We start from the raw sequence: 17036 nt of genomic DNA, 5'->3' as shown, positions 1-17036 counted from the left end.
GGTCACAAGCTTCTTCAACAAATTGCTCTGCGTGGTTAAATGCGGCTCCCTGCTCAATGATCTTGAACATCAGTTCCTTGCACCCTCCACTAACACACCTGAACTGCAAATCTTTGAAGTGTTTGACAGCTTCACGATATGGTTGTGGGTTTTGTCCATCGAGAAGGAAATGAGCCATGCCATTCCACCAGATAGCGTGTCAGTCCTTGTTACAGCCGACTGGATCTTGGCAGTCGCTAGTGTGGATCAAAATTTTGGGCTCCTCCGCAGCCACAATACGACGATGTTCTTCAAGAGCTGCTTGCACATAGACCAAGCTTGTAAATACATTGTTCCCTAAGAGTTGCCGGTGTTGTGCAGTCAATTGGGTAATGGGAGTGTTGACGAGTTGCTTGAAGGTGAATGGGAAAATTGCACCTGTATTATACTGTATGGCAAGGTTAATGAGCTGAGCAGGGTGGAAATGATATCGAGTAGATTGAATGCATGAAACCACAAATTTCCGCGTGTGCGAGCATTGGTACATATCGCAGAAATGGAGAAAGTTTGACAATTCTTCAAGGGTGTATTGACTGGCGCGTGCTCTGCAACTGGTTTAGCAGCTTGACTCAACAAAAGCCATAGAACAACAACTTACCTGCCAAAGGTATGTTCAAGGAATAATTCAAACATCTCCTGTGTTGTACCAGCAAGATGGATGGGCCTCTCATCACTTTTCCCATCAATCTCTTCCAATCCAGCACTTTCCATAGCAGCAAACATGCCATTGAATGTTTCAGAATTTGAGGGCAAGACCGAGCCACAGAGCCTATATAGCACATTATCGATCTGAGGGCACCCAAACTGTGTGAATGATTTAATATATCAATCAAAAAGCTTACCTGAAAGACATGACTTGCATTAGAAAAATAATAGACAGGATGTTGAGTTGGTGTGGTAGAAGCACCTAGGCCTGACATAGTCTCTGAACTGCAATGTTAACAGTTTGATGGGAAATCAAGTTTGAAAAATGTTCAACAGTGTAGCACATGATCATGTGAGTTGTTACTTGAAGGAGAATATTCACTCCGACACCTACTCACTTCTCATCAACACCTACTCACTTCTCATCAACACCTGCTCACTTCTCATCAGCACTTACATCAAGGATCATCCCCGTCTAGTGAGAGAACAAGATTGAGAGAGCCAATGACCAATACTGTGCAAATCTTAGCATGAAGTATGTCAAATTTTGGTCTCTGTCTCGGTGTTCTCGTCCATGTGTTGTGAGTCATGTCATGTTGTTTGCAACCTCCATGACAATCATCCCCATCTAGTGAGAGAACAAGATTGAGAGAGCCAATGACCAATACTGTGCAAATCTCGGCATGAAGTATGTCAAATTTTGGTCTCTGTCTCAGTGTTCTTTGAAGCATATCATTAGCCAGGCTGTTGTTATTGAGCAGGAATTTTCAACAGGTTTGTCATTACTTTCATTCTGTCTATCTTATGCCAACTGTTTCTCTGGATCCTCTCCCCATTGGCCTCATTGGCACAAACATTGGGTTAGAATTCCCCCATGCACTATACCTCACATCCATTATGTTTGCCCATGTGCTATACCACATGTCCATTATGTTTGCCCATGCACTATACCTCACATCCATTATGTTCACCATCGTGCTCCTTCCCCCATGCACTATACCTCACGCCCATTATGTTTGCTGGACTTACCTCTGCATCAGTTCATTCTAGATATTTTTCATGATGGAGAACATTCACATTCTGGTCATTGGTAGTACTACTAATTTCTCTATGTAGTGTATATATGCAAATGACTCACTGTAAATGTGTTCAGATTGCAACGTCTGTGTGTGTGAGTGTGAGAGTCTTGCTGCTACTCGAACTTTAAGTTGAAATCACAGTTATCGTGACTTGGATGCCTAGTATGCTACCACAGATGCTTCCTCACTTTCCACTTTGCACAATGGCCCATACTCCATGGCCAGCTAACTTCCTTGTTGCCTATGATACATTATCAGACATTTACAGGCATGCTTATCACATTCTGAAACACGAGGATGCAGACCCTCTTCAGCTCACATATCATTTAGAAGCCATAACAGCTGATGCTATACCATTACTCGAAGCATTTGAAGTTGATCCTCGAGGATTGGAAGTGTGGGACTGGCTATCTGATGCAGCTACTTTACTGGGGAACTTGTCTGTCCAACTATCGTCATTTCGACAAAATATTGAGACTTGGTGTGTTTTGTTCTCACCACTCCATTAAGCAATCACTTACTGCATTGACAGGGTGGATGGTGATATTGTATTTGCCAAACCTGTGACCTTGTCATGAACGAGCTGTGCAAGTCGCCCAAAGAAGATTATAGACCTCAAATTCCTTGCTGGCGCATTGTCAAACTCTTGACAAATCAAGCTTAGGGAACTGGCGGACATATTAGGAGCTCACAGGAATACTTTGCATCTCTATATGAAATGCCATGGTATCCAAAGGAAGTACTCTGAACTCACAAATGCTGATCTCAATGTTCTAATCAGCAAGTTCAAGAAAAGGCGCCCAGACTCTGGAATAAGATACATTATTGGGCATCTTCACAGGCATGGCATCTGCATGCAACATCATTGAGTGGTACATTCACTTCATCGAGTAGACCAGTTAGGTCAGGTGCTGCAAGATCGACGAGTCAAAAGACAGCGCAAGTATTATGTCAAATGGCCCAATGCACTCTGGCACATGGATGGCCATCACAAACTAATTTGATGGGGGATTGTAGTTCATGGATTTATCAATGGCTTTTGCAGAACGGTAAATATATGTTTCATGTGCTTGTAAAAAAGTAGTTTATTGATGTGGCCTCTTTTTCTATTAGATAACAGCATTGAATGTTAGTAACAACAACCATTCAGCTACTGTTTTGGACTTATTCAAGCTTGTGATCAGAGAGTATGGTACTCCTTCTTGTGTGTGAGGTGATCATGGTGGAGAAAACCTCAATGTTGCCACTTACATGATTATGAAAAATGGACCACACCATGTGTCAGTTTATGTGGGGATCATGAGTTTTTTCTTGCTTGAATTGTTTGAGTTGCTGACTCTGTGCCTAAGCTCTACATGAAACTCTCGGATTGAGTGGCTGTGGGTTGAAGTTAGGCACTCAATTCACCAGGCAATGGAGGGCCTTCTTTACTCAACTCGAAAATTGGCATATGCTTGACCCTCAGAATGCTAATCATCTTTGGTTGCTTCATGCACTTTTCCTTGATGATGTCAATCAGGATTGCTCCAACTTTCAGGCAGAGTGGAATTGCCATCCAATATGGGGTCCTGATGCGAACGACAAGAGTCCAAAGGTAAGCTCATGAGTTGTATTTCAACTTGCCCAAAGACCTTAATTTATTCAGGACCTATGGTTCCTGGGACAAACACTATTCAGCGTGTATCATGACGATTGTGAGGGTGTTCACCCTGATGTAATTGAGGAGTACTATGGCATTCATGGTTGCCCTGCATCCCAACATGCCACACCAGACTGGAGCAGGACATCCTGCTGATGAAGACGAAGACATAGATGAACAGTCACCTGACATTATTGAGTCAATCAATGATCAGCAATGGCAGCATGTCCATCATGAAGCTGTTGGAGTTCCTTCACATAGGAATGCTTTTGGTACTGACGAAGAGATGCAAGGGCAATTTTTTGCTGTTCTTGCCAAAGTTGTTGCAAGGCAAATCACACCAGCACACTGCCAACTGACACCAGATGAATGGGAAGGTGACGAGTATCCTATTTTTGAGACTATATGTGCTGGTCGACAAGGTTCAAAAGAGCTTCAAGTCTCCCTTGCAGAACCAATTTGGTTTCATAGAGCAACATTATGGTGTCAAGCCTTACTAGTTTTGACTACGTTTTTAGCCAATAGGGAGTAATTGGAACATGTACTAGTTAAATAATTTTGCATTGTAAATTAATTCTGTGTCTTAAAGTCATTCCTATACCTCAAGCTTCCCTGATGCAACTTGCTTGACCTGTCCCACAAGCAACAGTATCACATGGACCATGAAAACTTCTGCAGAGCAGCTGATCCTGAAGGTCAACTTTGCAACTGTGAAGATTTTTATCCTTGACATGGGGATGAAGGACACTGTGCCGAATGTGGGCATGGACACAGTAAACATCCTCAGACTCGGAAGACAGCAGACATTGGACATTCCAAAATACCCCAGGATGAAGAGGCTTGCCCAAGTTCCTCCAGTACTGCTGCAGTGAAAGAGATCTTTAACTGTGTAACTGCAAAGCGGGGAGGCTTGATTCTCTCAACTAAAGCTGCCAGAGATGAGGCTTTGTCAACACTTGCTTCTACCCATCTCGCAAATTACAGCAAACTGTCAAAGGGCCTAGGACCGTCAGCTGGCTCGCAAAAGGTAATGCACCACCAATATACTAACAAATTTACCTGTGCATTCACATTTTCTCTAGACTCAGAGGGATACTACCGCTAGTTCACAACCTTCTGGGAGCCAGGCAAGACAGAGTACTACTACCACCTCTGGAGTATCCAATTTCCGTGTTGCATCAGTTGGCATGCTCATTTGCAGAGTTGATGTTAGTCATGAACCTTCACCTATGCTCAAAAGGGTCCACATCACTAACATATCTTCAGAGACATGGCGCTATTAGAGTGTTGAAAGCCCCATCAAAAAATGGTATGAATGAGATCCAGGCCATGAAGAATCACAGATGTTATGTGGATGAACAAGCGACATTCTATCATGACTGGTCATATGCCCGGGTCAGTCAATTACTATGCAAGTTATTTCCAAAGGTCTTCCATTACCTTGATACCAAGAGACCCAGGAATGTGTCATCATTGTCACAGTCAGCAGCAGGCCAGGAAGAGAAGCCGCCTTGGAGGCTCTTGAACAAAAGTGGTCAAGTACTGACTGTCATTGACATTGCATGTCTGACTGGAACAGGCTTAGCCAAGCACAAGGGCAGGGACAAAGCAAGTGTGACAGAATCTCACCTTTGGTTTGGTATGGTTGCCACTATATACACCTGAGCGCTGTGCTAATAACTTGTGTTAGTCACCAGGAACTGTATTCCACAGCACATGTACGAATCCTGGAACACCCAGCCTGTTATAGCTGGTTTGGATTCTGAAGCCAATGATGATGGTTCAGAAATGGAACTTCTGTCTGATGCAGACAGTATCAGAGATGACACCAACCATAACCCTGAACTTGCTAGCTCCTTGATGGAGATGGAGTTGAGCGACTCTGGAGACTTTCACACTGACTACAAAGGCAAAGGAAAGCTGAAGATCTTGAAGACACCAATGGTCAATGGTATGTCTGTGTTCTATTCCACTTTCGGACTCGGACAACAGAATTAACAACTGCGTATCTAGCCAAACGTACTCACACAGCACTCTCCCCTGATGAATCGCCAACAAATCCAAGAGTAGCATTGAAAAAGCTCAAGAGCGGTGTGTCCCTGTTGCCTTGGTAACATAAATTTGGACTCACAATTTTTATTCATTAGAAACAGCTGCCATCCCACTTTTCCTGCCTTCACAGTCCTCTCCTTTGCTCACTGACAGTCGGCTGAGCATTCTGAGTGTACCAGCTACATATGCAACATGCCCTGAATTATCCTGTCCAGCTACAATTGTCCCTGTGAGTGAGGATGATATTTTGTGGCACAACCAGCCTCAACCCTGACTGACCCTTTCGCACAGGTTATAGTCAATCCCTGGGAGTCCGAATATGTTATCAGGCCAGTTGATTATCTTTTTTAATGCTTTCACATTTCAGTTTCTTGTCTACATGTTTAATCGCTCTTTTTCTGTTTGTCTTGCACTATACTTCACTACAGCAGCATGATACTTATGATATGAGTCTTTGAGCCATATAACTCAGGCATTGACGACTAATGATTTTGATTGTCATTACATCTACATACGACAAGGACAATAGTACCCTGCTTTGCTTTACTGTTGACCGATTTCGGACGTGCCAGCAGGACATGTGATGGCACAGCGTCTCACGTGATTTTGTGGCCCGTTTGGACCCTCAACTACTAGCAAAAAAATTACTTACAAAAAACTTAAAAGCAAAGCGCGCAGACTTCGCAAAGGACAACAAGCAGATATCAAGCAACGCGCAGACTTCGCAAAGGGCAGCGCGCAGGTTGCGGTAATAACGGGTCACTTGAAACGCGCACCGCGCAGACTGCGCAACGCGCAATAATAAATGTGCAAGTATAACATCATATGCATAGCCGTAGTGTGCACTATGCAAGCGATAGTGCTCTGATCACCTTGGAAAAGCCATGAAAATGATACTTGCAACCTGTTAGGGACACTCGGCACACTGTTAAGCATGTTATCGTCCAATATTTCATGAAAACTATAATGTTTCAAGTTTCGTTACCAATATATACAGACAGACATTGTACTTCGAACGCTCGCGCCGCCTCAGATCTGAATTCGCTCCATCCTACTCATTTCAAACAACAGGGTCCATCACTTTGACTCACAAGAACACGCTTGACCCTGCTTGGAACATTCACAATCTTCCCCTTTACCAGCGCAAGAGCACTGCACAGAGTTGCAATTAGTTTTATTCCAAAATCGGCGTCATGACCGTACTTTAGTTGAATGTGCGCTGTTGACACATTTCTGACAGTTACATTGGTTCTTTGGGCAAGCACAGCCGGTCCCTGAGGGGCCACAAGCTCTGTGAGAAAGTTCAGTGTGAGATAGCAGCAAGAAAGTGGGCACTCACGGGCATTCGCTGGCACAGGTACATCCACTGCAGGTTGCCATTATGGTTTTTGTCAAAGCTGGTTGGACGAAGAAAGCGGTGGTGTACTAGTAGGTCTAGTGTAAGCGACCCCTATGACATTACCAAATCACAGGGGCAAGATTGACGTCATACAGGGGTCACATGCTAATCGTTGAAAGAGAAAATGGGTCCGTCGAAGTTAAGCGCTCAGCTGCAATCGTGGGGTTCAAACCTGCTTTTGAAGTCTTGTTGAATCTCTCGTCGTTTACGCAGCCCACAAGACATAGATGTGACGACGTGGACATTCAAATGACGGGCTTTGAGATATGTTGATGTGAAGTCAGGGTATGTACTCATCTAAACGACATAGGATTGGAAAGGCAAGAGGTAGATATACAATACATTGACTACTTGAAATAACATTTCTACACATGCTCATCCTCACGCATCATACACTATCCGCGCACCGACCCACGGGTATGGATAATTGGGTTGATAAAAGTTCCTGATCGTCCGCCGTCCAGCAAGGCGTGGAATCGTAGCGTACGAAGCTCCAAGCTGCATAACCCATTGTATCAGCCGACAACAAGATGAAGCAACGACCAAGACTCACAACAACATGATGCTTCCCATCAAAGAAATCTGTTGAGTACCCCGGGAAGTGCTTCGTTGGCGATAATCCATCGTGGCTATCGAGCACTGTCGAAGTCCATTCCCAGACACCACCATTGCTTCCACGACCACCGTTTGTCTCGAGACCAGTAGTTGCTCTTACAACCAAATGTATGAGATAAGATAATTCAGAACACATAGTGACTTACGGGACAGGATGCCAGTTTCTGATGCCTACGTTCGCGCCACCTTCGAATCCAACCTCGTATGTATCAAGGAAGAGCCTCAGCTCCGGTTCGGTGGGTAGTCGTCCGCCTTTATTCTGAGCATATGCACTGAGCATGTCATAGCTCGAAAGCACCGGCCAATGCTTCGCGACGCTTAGTGGCACAGGACCGTAAAGAGTGCGGACCTGGCAATTTCACTCAGTCCCGGCCATCCATAACTAATTGAATAACAAACCTGGATCTCTTCCTCTCCTTCCACCCAACTGGGTGGCATACCAATTTCCTTCCTGTTCACCCACCAAGCATGGAACTCTCCATTGCTGATTGGTCTCCACTCAGCACGGAATTGCCCCACCTGCACCTGTCGTGAAGGGCTCTCATTGTCCCAGCCGAACTCGTGTCCCTCGACCTGGTCACACACACCTTCATCGAAGTCATTACCTTCGCAATCGTCGTGCCCAAGCATGATGGCAACAGGGCCAAGAGTGACGGTCGGCGAAGAAGGGGATGTACATGAAGCGTCCCATTGCGCAGACAGCGCTTCCCATGGCGGGGTGACGAATCCTGGAGGGGGGAGCGTCCCTGTTCCAGCACGCTGGATGAGCATGTAGAGGAGTGTCTATGCCATACCAAACGCTCTTAAGTCTTGATCAATACAAATAAGAAATGTTGTACTAACCTCGACGTGCCACCCCTCATGTTCAAGGGTCATCGCAAGCATGCGACCGATATTCCTGTTGATTTTACGCTTTCCAGATGCTAAATCGTCGTACAACGCCAGAAGGCGCGCACGCACACGGTCGCGAAAGGCGAGGACCGTTCCAAGGGTAGGCCAATCCTCGTCCTTTGTGGGAACTTCAGAGTGTCTCTTCAATACAAAATTGACGTCAGGAGAACACAGACAACGAGGAAAGTAAGTACATACATGGCAGTGTTCCGGATCATCTACATGAGGGTCAATGCCGCGCTAATGCAAGGAGTCAGGAACGATGCTCTGAACTAAAAATTGATTGGCACCTCAAAGATCTGCGCGAAATAAGGCTCAGAATTGGCCTGGTTGAGAGCACGGGCCATAAGCATGTCGAGGAATCTGTTTTGACACTCAGATATAGACGAGAAAACACTTCAATGTAAAGCTTACGTAGGTATGTGTCCAATGTAAAACAAGCATTTGTGTCGCAGGTCAATAGGTTTCTGGTGTAACATAGCGCTTGGGATCATGCCAAGTGTAACAAGATCCCAGGCAGCCCATAGGTCCTTCCATTCCTGCAACATTATCCATCAGACAACAAACAAGAACCACGAAAAAGACCAACATACTTGTTTTGTAGGGACGCCCGACAGGCTCGCAAGATCAACAGGCGGGAAGGATACAGCCGGGCGCTCGAGGACGTATAAAGTGCTGCTTCTACATGGCGAAGATTGTCCAAAGATCGAACGAAGGCCAACGGAGGCGAAGGTACTCAAGGCTTGTGCTGGGCTTGTCTACAATGAAGAGAATGAGCGATACGGAATGGGAGGCAGGAGGAAATATAAGCGAACTCAAAAATGAAAATGGCATCTACAAAGTGAACGTAAATTTTGAGAGGATCAGGACTTACAGTTTTGCCATTGCTCGTGCAAACCTTCACCCATTCCTCAAATTCGACACCCTCGTGTGTTTCAGTGAAGTAACAGCTTTCTACGATGTGTCAGTATTATTATCTCACTAGGTGAGACTTGTGCAATACCATCAACAAGGTGCTTCTGCCAGCGTTTTCCCTCGACATCAACAAAAGGTAATGTTTTGATAGCTCCTTCAACCCACGCATTGGTAGATGTATCAGAGTGGTTAACAGAAATCACAATCCTGTCCCCAGATCCCTTGTCCAACTTCTTGGAGAAATCCCTCAAGAATTGCTTGTCGAGCAGCGTAGGGGAGAGGAGAAAGGTTTTGGTAGGTTGGAAGTCAGATACGGAGGATGGTGTATTCGACCTTGAGGTCGACGAGTCGGAGAGAGAGAAATCAGAGTGGCAGGACATGGGGATGCTGCGCAAGAGTTCGCACTCAATATGAAGTTTGGAGGATGATAGTGTTGAAGGACTCAGAATTCAATGCAAGTCCACAAGAGGTGAAACATCGATTTTATAGGAATGCACAAGATATACGTACAAACAGAGCAACGAGTCAGTATCCGAATTATGTAGGGCCGTCACCCAGTGAACATCATATCAATTGCAGTATGACGATAAATTGAACCCACAGGATCATCCATTGAGTTCGGAGTTATTGCCGATGACAGACACGAGGACAACCAGATGTAGCATAGAAAGGGCGGTTATGTAGTGCGGTGCATAAAGAAGGGTGCAGAATTTGATCAAGTGACCTTAAACGAGTGCGAAAACCGAGCCAAGAGCGGCTTGAAAGCGTAAGAGAAGGCCTTTACACCCGATCAGGGAGGTCACAAGGACAATGACACGATACCACTAGTCGGATAATATCGGGACCAGCGACACGATCAGATAGCGGAGTGTAAAAGGTGAGCAAGACTCGCGATCAGGACTAACCTGCCGAGATACGACTGGAAACGTAAATGGGGGGAGTAATGCGCTTGAGCAATCTTGCAAAAAAGAACATCATCGTACGATGATTGGGGGAAGTTATTGACGTGCTGCAAGAGATATGGGAATTTGGATGGCTTTTCTTCTATGGGCCTGGTGAGTCACTACATGTGAAGCTGAGACTGACGGCAATTCCCAACTTGGTAGGCAAAGGCGTTGATCATATCAAATGCTCATAAGAGTCTGCCAGATGGTGAGCACACAGTAGCCCATGTCCATGATGACGTGGTCAGGGTAATGGGGAAAGACTCTATTCAATTCTTTGCCATCTTACTTATATGCAACAGTCATGACGTGCTACACACTTGCGATGGTGTGCTCAGCTCTCATCACGTGAGTGCGTCTGGTGTATCGTCCCGATTCGTCCGACGTCTTCTGATCATGAAGTTCTTGCCAACTTCTTCGGGAGACTTTGATATCTTGCTAAAGCTTCAAGCTTCAAGTTCTGCCTGCAGTCCCATTATTTCATCAATGTCTCGCAAACATACAATCATCCAAGAAAAATAATTCATATGCTTAAATAAACAAAGCTAGGTCCTATGATGACTGCAACAGACAGCATAAATTTTAGGCCATTGCCTCCCTCAGCTCTGGCTATTACAATCCAAGGACAACGGCATTGTTGATGGTCCAACTTTTTTCAAGTTTCAGCTCGGCTGTGTTTCCGCCAACCTCGCCCACCGTGTCCAAGGACCAATTGGTGCGAAGGATGTCCAATATTTTGCTCAGAGGATGATTGAAACAATCAGTGGCAGCCTGAATTCGAGTCCTTGAAATATATATTGTTCAATTGACGCAGCCTCATGCCTTAAGGTGTTTTGAGCTCGTACTAATAGCTGGCTTAGTCTATAGCGCAACCGGTCAGGAGGAGTCAGGACCACTGCGCCCTCAGATGAGTGCTTGTGGCGGCATAATCGACCCGTTGCGAACTACTGGGAGTTTGCGTGGCAAAGCGACATATTGATACTTCGTCACGAGAGGACTGACAGTGTGAAGAGCCAAATTATTGATCAAACTTCAAGGGCAACACATCGCAGTAAATCAAAAGAACAGTCAGTATGATATTTCGGCCTACGTGAGTTGAAATTGACTAATTTTTCTTGGTGTGGAACTACAAGGTCTCACTGCAACCCGAACAAAGGCCCTTTCATGATGATGATCACGACCAGCCTAATCATGCCTTCTTTGATCGATGATGTCTTGTGGCGTTGAGCGATTCTTTGTTGGAGTGGCAGACGACCACCGTAGCTGTATTCGTCCACGATACAATGGATGCAACCCATCTCCCTCCCTATATAAGAGACATTTAAGATGGCACATATCCTCATCAGTACCATCTCACTCCAGCATGTCCTCGGCACTTACCTATCCTCTTCCTGTTCTCCCTTCTATCCCAGACAATCTCGAACATCTCGACTCACGCCATGCTTTACCCCATTTGATGGCATTAATGAAGAACACCCTCATTCGTGGTCTGAATCGCGTCCATGCATGTGCGCCTCTCATCATTGTCGGCCACCCCATTCTTCTGCCTTTCCTTGACTACGTGCGATTACTCCTTGCGCAATTGGATGTGCACCTCGAGGAGGATGCTATTTTTTTCTCTGTGAACGCGCTGGCAGGGGTCACCACAACCGAAGTTAACCCTGCTACTAAGACTATCAGGGAATCCATAATTTCATTGACGAGTTTGGTATTGGCATGGATTTTGGTAGGTATTTCCTTACCCTCTCACTCCTAATTCATCACTCGTGGGCAGGATGAGTCCAAGTTCTGTCCGAGCGCTCTATGTGATGGACTCTCGTTTGGGCCTCTCCTGGTTGGCGTTATGCAGGCACAGATCAGTGCGCTTACCCCCACGCTGCTCAGCTCGATTATATCCCACGTGGACCTTCTTGAATTGATTAAAGGTGCGAATCTCCTTACTCTATTCCCTCAAATACTGAAGGTATGACAGCCAGCGTCAGTCGCATCAGTGAACGCTCGGACATGACCTTCCTGCTTCCTTTTGTTGTCTCGCATCATGATCGTACCACCTCTACCCATTGGCCCAAGGTTCCCGAAGGTTGTGTTGAGATGTTCCCAACCCTCATTCTCAATCACCCAGGGTATGTTGTCCTTAATCGCCTTGGTTTACTCCCGAGTAACTCCTTATAAAAGATGCTGGCAATTCGCGCCATACAATCCTCTCACCAATGAGACTCAGAGCTTGATCACCATCTAATCACCATCTCCGCTTAATTTTTCTTTAGTGTTTCCTTTATTTATTTATAATTCTCCATTTGACTGTCGTTACTCCGTACTAAGTCATTCCATTCATTCTTACGATGTGCGTCTAGTGACTACCCCGGAAGCTACAATTATTCACCCACTTTACTTGCAGGTACTGGTAGATAGCGGGAGGCGCGTCATTGCGAGGCAACGGCCTGCAGTCGGCGCTCAAATTGAGGTTACATAAGCGAAATATCTTGAGGCCAGGTAGTAATTTACATAACCGAATATTGGCAGCAGAAACACTGGTAGCAACGCACTTTATGACTTCATCAGAACCTCATACCAGAATTCAACGTAACGTTCAAAAGTTTGAATGTTCAGGTCTCAGGTCCATTGCCTCCCTTGTGTCGCCTCTTGATAGATCTAGCTGGACCGCCGATTACAAGCAATCTCATTGGCAGCAGCTGCGCCCTCGCCGCTCGCTTCATGTTATCACCTCCAATAGCTCTCAAGCACTCTTCAAAAAGCTGTCTTCAACCTCCGCATAGACCCAAGGCTTCGCCGATGGGCAACTGTACACTGCGCTTTCGAAACATGGATGTCAGCATGACGTTCAAACTGTATTTACTACTGCAGAAAAAATTGTGACAGAGTTTGCCAATCTACAACTACTATTGGTGACATTATCCGCAGGCGAACGACGTGCTTGTAATACACACCATGTATCATGCTCTCCAGTGCTCTGCTCCCATATGTATAGTCACCACTAGTGAGCGACGCATTACTGCCCTGTTCGTGACCTCTCCTTCTGCCTTTACATGTACCCTACACTTGCCATAATGTCTTCAGCACCTCACCTGGCTCTTTCGTTTTTCCCGCGTTCGTTGTCATTCAGTCGCTCCGATAGGCCCACTAGCACCTTTGCTAGACGTTATCATAATCAATGACATATTCGAGTACAGGGGCTGCGTCTATGAACTCCATCAGGAAAAAGCCGAAATCGTCAGAGTCATAGAGGCAGCTATATAGCGCTACATAGGCGGTGTAGTACTATGTAGGCAACCAGGCTACTATATAGTACTACATACCTGGTGTAGCCAAAACCAGCACTATGTAGAGCTACAGGAGGCACTGACTCCTGAGGCGGTAGTAGCAACCTGTAGTCACTGTAGCGCAGTAGCAGTAGTAGTAGTTCTATTCACTACCAGCGGAAATACAAAATGTCTCAAGGTCAATAAAAGTATTCAAGTAAAAATCATTTGCCATCTCATAAGCATTCGCACTCGTCCACCCGGGGTCAACAGATGGTCCCATCTTTGGAATAAGGTGACACAGATGAACAATTTCATCAATATATATGACAGCTGCATTCCGATGCAGCTGATGAGTTGAACATGACACTTGACACAGGCCAGAGGAGGGATCTGGCTCCTGAAGTGGCATGAACCACTTGATGTAAGCTAGTGCTTGAGAGTACATCCCAACTTGAAACTGACAAGGCAGGGTGAATATAATACGAACTTGCGCAACTCGCACACCTACAGTATCCATTTCAGTTGTGACATTTAGGCCTTGAATAGTAACAGTTGCTTACCTTTGAATGTCTGCAAATTCGACATCCAAACACCATCACTTATCAGCACCATATCAAATTTAGAGGGGGACCCAGGTTTCTGGCCAGGACAAGGCTGCACTTCAGGTGTTGCTCTAATGTGCCACTGCTTTGGTGAGTCACTGATGTGTGGATCAGGGGGAGTAACAATAATGACTTGTCAATAAACATCAAAATAGGTCATGTGGACCAGGGATGATGTTATTGTGTGGCATGTGCTTGTGCAGGAAAGATTTGAGGGCTGGGAGAAACATGGTTGCACCATGTGTGGTGATGAGGTGTTGAACAGACTGCTGAGGGTGTGCAGGAGTCTTCACAAGAACATGGACCACATCAATAGGAAGAGTTGGACTTGTGTTTGTAGGGGCAGTGCTGCGTGACTCAGATTGTGACTCTTCAATCTCAGCATCCGAGTCTGATTCCAAGTCATCTCTGCAGTTGGGATCTGTGTGACTGGATGCTGTGGCTGACTGAGATCATTCTGACAACCAATGAAGGTAAAAACTATGCAGGAACATGGCTTCCTGGCATTGAAGCCATAAGGCCATTTGCTCTTCATAGTCGCATTTGTTGCTGGCACGATAGGTGTCTTTGGCAAAATCAATGTGTAGTCATTCTGGAAGCTCACTGTTGAAACCATTGGTGGAACCAAATAGAGTGATTGACTTAATGAAGTGTGACATTTGATGTATTTTAGGAATATTGAAGTGTTCATGAACTTCAAGCTCTTGCAGGATGTCCTTGTTGGTGTGAAACACCACAAGAGCGTTCTCCAGACCATCAAGGGATTCAGCAGTATGCATTCAAAGTTGTGTGTAATATGAAAAGTCTAGAATGGCTCATGCAACCACCAAGACTTGACTAGCAAATGAAATTAATTGTGTCAGTGCAGACTTTGTTGCACATGACCTAAAGCTTACCTTGGGACGACACCAGTGAGCAGACCAATGAAAACACATTGCATCTCTTTGTACTCTGTACCTATCCACTGTCTCATGGTAGAAATACCTTTCTTGAAGTGTTGAAGTCCAGGGTAATCTGGCATTGTTTTGAAATGTGCGTCCATTTCATCTTCACCAACAATCTCAAGACACCATTTAACTAGGTGGTCTTTGAAGACACCTTTATGGACCTGGTGAAGGAGGTCAGGCGTGAAGGCAAGGAAGATATTGGTGTGAGGGAGATTAGCCCAGAATGGATTATAGATGGCATGTAGCCTGTTGTCGTCAAATTGAATTGGATGCTGACCGTTCTTCCACTTCTCTAATATCTCTTTTGTCACCTCAGGGTCCTGCATCAGCAAAGTCAGTGGATTGCCTCATTTATCTGCAGTGACCAAACACTTTGGACACTGATTTTCTTTACAACATGCCACAAGACATTGCTCCAGAAAATCAGCTACATAAGCAGCAAGGATGGGGTAGACTCAATGGATCAACAAGTTAGCACAGACCATCTCAACACCATTTCAACCTGCAGCAATGAGGGGTTGGAGGAGCAGGGACATACAATGGTGGAAAAGTCGGTAACTGGCAAGGGAGCATGCATCAGAAGTAAAGCAATCAAGCTTTCCTGCAGGTAAGTATCCAATAAGGACTGTTGCTTGTGCTGACATTTTCCACCTCTTCTCTTTCATGATGTTGCAAATGGTTAGGTACACAGGCCATGCTGATTTATCACCTTGGAATTGCGACAGACACATTTTGTCTGATGCAAGAATGATTGGTGCAATTGTCACACCTTTTGGGAACAGTTTCTGGACACCATAGGTCAGTACTTGTCATTTTCGCTTTTTTTGGGGTACTTACTTGCTTGTCACACCACCAGTCTGCCATCCACATGTTGTCAATTACTTGGTGAAGTCCTGCAGGGTCCTTGTATGCTCACACAGGTGTGTACACCATGTGATCACAGAACAATGGATTTCCAATGAGGTCTTTGATGCACTCCACAGGATCACACACCCAAAGTTCGACATCTTCATGCAATATCTGGCCCTTCTCATCTGTTTTATTTCCCTGGACCTTAACCTTTTTGCAACTCCAAACTGCTCTGTGTGGAAGCTTGTTGACTTTTTGGAGGAAAGATTGGTTGTTGTGAAATGAAGGTTTCATTCAGTTTTGTGTCTATCACTATGGTTAGTATGAATTCTTCTATTTTCAACACTAAGCTTACTATAAGTAATTTTAGAAAATCATCTGTTCAAGTCTGGCCGAGGCTTTTAACAAGCCATTCAGCAAGTCCCCATTCCTCCCTTGTGACCTGAAGTTGATTGCCTTGCAGACATAACAGACATAAATTTGTACATACCCATCATAAAAGGGAGCCCATTTGTCCTTGCCCATACCCTCCTTATACTGCTGAAACCTTTCAAAGCCAGTTTGTCCTTCATGCAGTGTTTGGCCAGCACCATCACATTGTTCAAAATATTGCATGTGGTCCTCATCTTCAACCTCCTTGATGGTCACCTGCCAATGTTTTGGCACTGCTGGATTGTCTGCATTGGGATTGGAAGACTCAGAGCATGAGCGGCAATGGGGGGAATATAAGTCAGCATGAGAGTTGGTGTTGGTGTTAGCTTTGTTTGATGTTCCTAAACTAGGTATGTCAATGTCATTTTGATTTTCAACCAGCAGCTCCCATTGCCTTCTACAGTCAGGGTGTCCTGCAATATGTTTCTTGACACCTCCCAATGTGGGCATCTTCTTGGTACAGAATTCACGGTGAGGCATGGTGAGTGTTTCAGAGGTTGCTTTCTATTTTTGTAATAATGGTTTTTTTTAAAGGCAGGCCCTGCCAGCACACTATGCTAGTCTTGGAGAGAGGCCTGTCAGGGTGGATACATTGAGGTCGTGCAACTCGAGAACAGTGAAGATTGCTCAGTCAGATGACATTGAGGTCATGCAACTCAAGAACAGTGAAAATTGCTTGGTTGATGGTGCTGAGGATCCAATGGATGACAATGAGGTGAGAACAG

At 45.2% G+C, this 17036-nt stretch overlaps 7 protein-coding genes across 7 annotated transcripts; 3 read left to right on the top strand and 4 right to left on the bottom strand.

The window, feature by feature from the left end:
- Positions 1-199: 199 nt before the first annotated feature.
- Positions 200-959, bottom strand: BJ212DRAFT_1479887 (uncharacterized protein; the record flags this gene model as incomplete). The annotated part of the gene is made up of 3 exons (XM_041339966.1): positions 200-584; positions 638-843; positions 882-959. 3 exons carry the CDS (start codon positions 957-959, stop codon positions 200-202), a joined length of 669 nt encoding a protein of 222 aa, XP_041194121.1.
- A 1469-nt stretch (positions 960-2428) lies between these two features.
- Positions 2429-2632, top strand: BJ212DRAFT_1269575 (uncharacterized protein; the record flags this gene model as incomplete). Its single annotated transcript, XM_041330818.1, has 1 exon — positions 2429-2632. A coding segment is annotated over one exon (204 nt), but the record flags the coding sequence as incomplete, so codon positions are not given.
- An 861-nt stretch (positions 2633-3493) lies between these two features.
- BJ212DRAFT_1576530 (uncharacterized protein) lies at positions 3494-5988 on the top strand (the record flags this gene model as incomplete). Its single annotated transcript, XM_041342162.1, has 10 exons — positions 3494-3930; positions 3992-4175; positions 4232-4429; positions 4485-4610; positions 4669-4797; positions 4855-5041; positions 5093-5353; positions 5416-5493; positions 5550-5683; positions 5753-5988. The coding sequence occupies 10 exons, from the start codon at positions 3494-3496 to the stop codon at positions 5888-5890; spliced, it is 1872 nt and encodes a 623-aa protein (XP_041194119.1). The 3' UTR covers positions 5891-5988.
- Positions 5989-6419: 431 nt separating this feature from the next.
- BJ212DRAFT_1348549 (uncharacterized protein) lies at positions 6420-6977 on the bottom strand. Its single transcript, XM_041335420.1, has 3 exons — positions 6794-6977; positions 6658-6745; positions 6420-6606 (listed from the first exon to the last, which is right to left on the bottom strand). The coding sequence occupies exons 1-3, from the start codon at positions 6832-6834 to the stop codon at positions 6532-6534; spliced, it is 204 nt and encodes a 67-aa protein (XP_041194118.1). The 5' UTR covers positions 6835-6977; the 3' UTR covers positions 6420-6531.
- Positions 6978-7234: 257 nt separating this feature from the next.
- BJ212DRAFT_1269419 (C-type lectin protein) lies at positions 7235-8907 on the bottom strand (the record flags this gene model as incomplete). The annotated part of the gene is made up of 8 exons (XM_041330810.1): positions 7235-7351; positions 7407-7563; positions 7615-7817; positions 7868-8251; positions 8312-8500; positions 8558-8599; positions 8650-8722; positions 8774-8907. 8 exons carry the CDS (start codon positions 8905-8907, stop codon positions 7235-7237), a joined length of 1299 nt encoding a protein of 432 aa, XP_041194117.1.
- Positions 8908-11581: 2674 nt separating this feature from the next.
- Positions 11582-12457, top strand: BJ212DRAFT_1269632 (uncharacterized protein; the record flags this gene model as incomplete). Its single annotated transcript, XM_041330823.1, has 4 exons — positions 11582-11944; positions 11993-12143; positions 12191-12341; positions 12394-12457. The coding sequence occupies 4 exons, from the start codon at positions 11582-11584 to the stop codon at positions 12455-12457; spliced, it is 729 nt and encodes a 242-aa protein (XP_041194116.1).
- Positions 12458-13641: 1184 nt separating this feature from the next.
- BJ212DRAFT_1446545 (uncharacterized protein) lies at positions 13642-16173 on the bottom strand (the record flags this gene model as incomplete). The annotated part of the gene is made up of 11 exons (XM_041338264.1): positions 13642-13985; positions 14042-14215; positions 14412-14512; positions 14546-14648; positions 14688-14829; positions 14911-14920; positions 14980-15376; positions 15401-15484; positions 15533-15815; positions 15868-15941; positions 15972-16173. The coding sequence occupies 11 exons, from the start codon at positions 16171-16173 to the stop codon at positions 13642-13644; spliced, it is 1914 nt and encodes a 637-aa protein (XP_041194115.1).
- Between the last annotated feature and the right edge of the window lie 863 nt (positions 16174-17036).

This window comes from Suillus subaureus (assembly GCF_016647635.1).
Source record: "Suillus subaureus strain MN1 chromosome Unknown BJ212scaffold_12, whole genome shotgun sequence".
NCBI lineage: Eukaryota > Fungi > Basidiomycota > Agaricomycetes > Boletales > Suillaceae > Suillus > Suillus subaureus.
The sequence above is the reverse complement of the archived record's forward strand: the minus strand, read 5'-3'. Positions and strand labels throughout refer to the sequence as shown.

What these genes read in the sequence shown, in the direction of transcription:
- BJ212DRAFT_1348549 (XM_041335420.1), bottom strand. Translation starts at nt 6,834, where the DNA reads ATGGCAACCTGCAGTGGATGTACCTGTGCCAGCGAATGCCC. An exon ending in ACCTGTGCCAGCGAATGCCC is followed by an intron (nt 6,746 to 6,793) that starts GTGAGTGCCCAC and finishes ACTTTCTCACAG; the next exon opens with AGCTTGTGGCCCCTCAGGGA. An exon ending in ACAGCGCACATTCAACTAAA is followed by an intron (nt 6,607 to 6,657) that starts GTACGGTCATGA and finishes AACTCTGTGCAG; the next exon opens with TGCTCTTGCGCTGGTAAAGG.